Source organism: Cynara cardunculus (genome assembly GCF_001531365.2).
Source record: "Cynara cardunculus var. scolymus isolate 2C chromosome LG 16, CcrdV1, whole genome shotgun sequence".
Lineage (NCBI taxonomy): Eukaryota > Viridiplantae > Streptophyta > Magnoliopsida > Asterales > Asteraceae > Cynara > Cynara cardunculus.
The window spans coordinates 7,526,943-7,530,392 of NC_037543.1; the positions used below are offsets into that span (position 1 = coordinate 7,526,943).

At 33.4% G+C, this 3,450-nt stretch overlaps 1 protein-coding gene across 1 annotated transcript; it reads left to right on the forward strand.

The window, feature by feature from the left end:
- The first annotated feature begins 651 nt into the window (after window positions 1–651).
- LOC112529681 lies at window positions 652–2,625 on the forward strand. Its single transcript, XM_025141021.1, has 3 exons — window positions 652–1,047; window positions 2,385–2,480; window positions 2,566–2,625. Exons 1-3 carry the CDS (start codon window positions 652–654, stop codon window positions 2,623–2,625), a joined length of 552 nt encoding a protein of 183 aa, XP_024996789.1.
- The last annotated feature ends 825 nt before the right edge of the window (window positions 2,626–3,450 follow it).

Below are 3,450 nucleotides of genomic sequence, written 5' to 3' on the forward strand. Positions count from 1 at the left end.
AAAAAATTATGTTATCTTCAAATTTATATTTTATTTAAAAATAAAAACATAACCGCTTTCTCAAAACTATATAAAATCGTATTATATCGATAGAGACAAAGAATAAAAGTTAAACATTAAAATCGAAATTTATCTCTCTACATTGCGCGAGTACCCTTCTAGTAATTTAAAAACAAATTAATTTATTTTTGATTTAAAAAAATAATTTTTTAAGATAATAATTAAGTATTTTCTTATAACCAAATGATTATCTTAATTATATTTTAGATTTTTTATATTTAAAATGATGTTTATCATGTATTTGAGTATGTTAATGTGCAATAGTTACACAAATTCAAAGATGAATTTTTAATAAGATGTATTTATGCATATTCTACTTGTAATCTTGAATTTAAATAATATGTATGAATAAATAATATTTTATACGTAAAAAAATTGTTTTAAAAAGTTTTTATCATTTATAATATAGTATAGATAAAACATGAGAAAATAAATTAAAATGTAAAAAATTTGTTGTGATATTAAACCCACCAAAATAAATATAATTTTTTGAACAGAAGTCCTACGGCGCCGGGAGTTTCCCCGCCAGTATATATACCTATATTTTGAATGCAAATGACTCCACTTTTAACTCTTGTCTGAAAGGAGGAGATGAGGAGGAGGTTAAGGAGAAAGTCATCGGCAGCAGATCTTCTAATTGCGCCGCCGTCGTTGGCCGCGACTCCGAATCGATCACTGACTGAATCTCCGAAGATTTTCAATTGCAGTTCAAGCTGCTTCAATACACCTACGAATTCCTTCTCGTCTCTAAAGGAGGACAGCAGAAGCAACAACAACAGCAGCAAAAAACCTGCTGCAGAGCCGCCTACCTCATCATCTCCGGCGCCGGCGATGTCTTCACTGAATAAAGCAAGCAGCAGGATCGCCGATCTGAAGGAAATGGCATCGTCACGCATTGATTCGATTAAGCGTCAGATCGATTGCTCTTATATCGGTATACTCAAGGATATGGAAGTGTCTCACTCTCGCCTACACAAACGATATAAGGTCAGTGAGTATTCATTTCTCCCTCTTTGCGTATGTAAAAAATTAGTAGAGAGAATGCTAGTTTCTGCTCGTATATATTATTTTAGTATCGATCTTAGTTATAGACAAGTCAATGTAAAATTAACTTTAGAAAAGTTTGTCCTCCTTGTCGATGTATAGTCACATTGAAAGTTAGTTCTGAACTTCTGATGAAATTATTGGTAGAAAGCGTAATTTCAGCTTGTAGATTTTCTCATTTTTTAGAACTTAATTGTATGAATATTTATATCTGATTATTCATGTGTTTCTCCTATTTCTTAGTAGGAATTTCAATTCTGATATTCATATGCAATTAGAAATGGTAATTTCTTCTTACTTAAATGAGCTATGGAGAATTTTTTTTCCTTCGGTATTCATGTGTTAGTTTATAAAATCAAGAAGTTCATTGATATGATTTTACATTCATAAGATATTAGATAATTGAAGATCACTTTTCATGTCATTTTATAACCACAGATCATGTTATATAGCTTCTTTTGATCGTGCATTTCTATCTGAAGAACATAAACACAAACCTTATCTCACACAGAAAAGGATCATTCGGGTTGTTTTTGTAATTTAATTTATTACATGCAACTGGAGATTGTATCTTTTATTATGTGCTGATTATAATGCAGAGACATAGAGTTGCTTCGTATATGTTCTCTACTTCATGTAGTCTTTGAAGAAATTTTGGATTTAAGAGTTGGTTCTTATAAAGCTTTGCCTTTGACCTTCATTAAACCGAGGAAACACAAGTAATGATTGAACTTGGCATGTTTAATTGATATATGTTGGTAGAGAAGTGCAGGATTCGATGTAATATAGGTGATAGCTAGAAACAAATATTTATATATGTGGATTTTTAATAACCTGTGTGGGGATTCATATCCATTATAGACCTCAAGTCCTTGATTCACCAATTCAAGTTCTGGACCATCACACACTTGTGATCTTTTCGTACTAGTATGCTGGTAACTGAACTCTGCTTACCCACAATGCGGTATACATGTATTTGAATCACATGACCAGAGTTACGCATATTTTCACCATAGAGTAGAGATGATATGGATCTCGTATGGATCACATTAGTGTTAGGTAGAAATGGTATGAATCTCGTATGAATTACCTTGCTTTTATTTTGGTCAGATTATAGATATTAACTGGTTTTGGGGAACTCAATGGAAGGAGGAATTACAAGTTATGATTAGAATATTAGTTATCATCTATAAAGAATTCAAATTGCTTCCAGAGTTCCATCACCTACCAACAGTTTTTCTTAACGTTTATCTCCCTTATCTCTGTGACTATGTCTGGAGGTCCAAAACCAAGCATGTGAACAATCAATGGATGAAGCTGAAAAGGATTTCAAGAAGATGATTGACCACATTAGGGAAACTCATGACGCACTGGAAGTGAGTTTGTCCAGTCTTTCTCCAGACACTCGGTGCTCAAAGCTCTCCATTAGTTTTACATGTCTCACAAGATTGATTGTTTCAGGCATCGTATATGGATCTGATAGCAGAAGCACAGGCCCGAGCTACTCGTCGTATGTCCTAACTCATTTCATGTAAAAAATTATGCATCTGTTATGGTTTGAAAGAAGCATATATGTTTGCTTCAGAATACTCTAACTTGATTAAGCTCTTTGCCCATACTCAAAAACTCAGTGTGCAAAACAACCTTCCCAGAACTTTCTCAATCTGTAGAGAAAGCCATTGATGAACTAAGGAACTATTATGGGGCTGCATCTGCTTGATCATAGATTACCTTAACTAATAGTTAGGTGAGTAAGCTTTTGGTAGACATGATTAATGAACTTAGTTCTTCTAATCTAAAGTTACTTCTGGAATGCATTTGTATATATACAGTCAGGTTCATATGAGAACAGTAATCAAATAAAAGAACACGAAAAATGACCGAATTACAAGTGATTTTACTCTAAAATCATATGTCAAATCACATGCGGTTTTGGCGCGACCTAAGGTTGCAGTGGCCTGCTCACCCTTGTGTTAACTGTTTTCGATAGTCCCATATAAAATCACTTGTGATTTGGCCGTTTTCATGTTCTTTTATTTTGACTAGGGTGCTCATGGGTTGGGTTGATCGGGTTGAAGACATTTGATCAACCCAACCTAATGCTTGCGGTTTGAAAAATCTTAACCCAACCCAACTCAAACGAAAGTGCAACCCAAACCGCATGGGTTGGTCGGTTTAGTCGGGTTGGTCGGGTTGATACTTTGGTACATTAAAATATTATTCTAACCTTGAATATGTTATTTCTCTACTCATAATTTATTTTTCATCATCAACCATTTGATACAACTTATACATACTTCTTACATATATCACATTCAGTTAATTTTCTCAAATTTACGTATATAT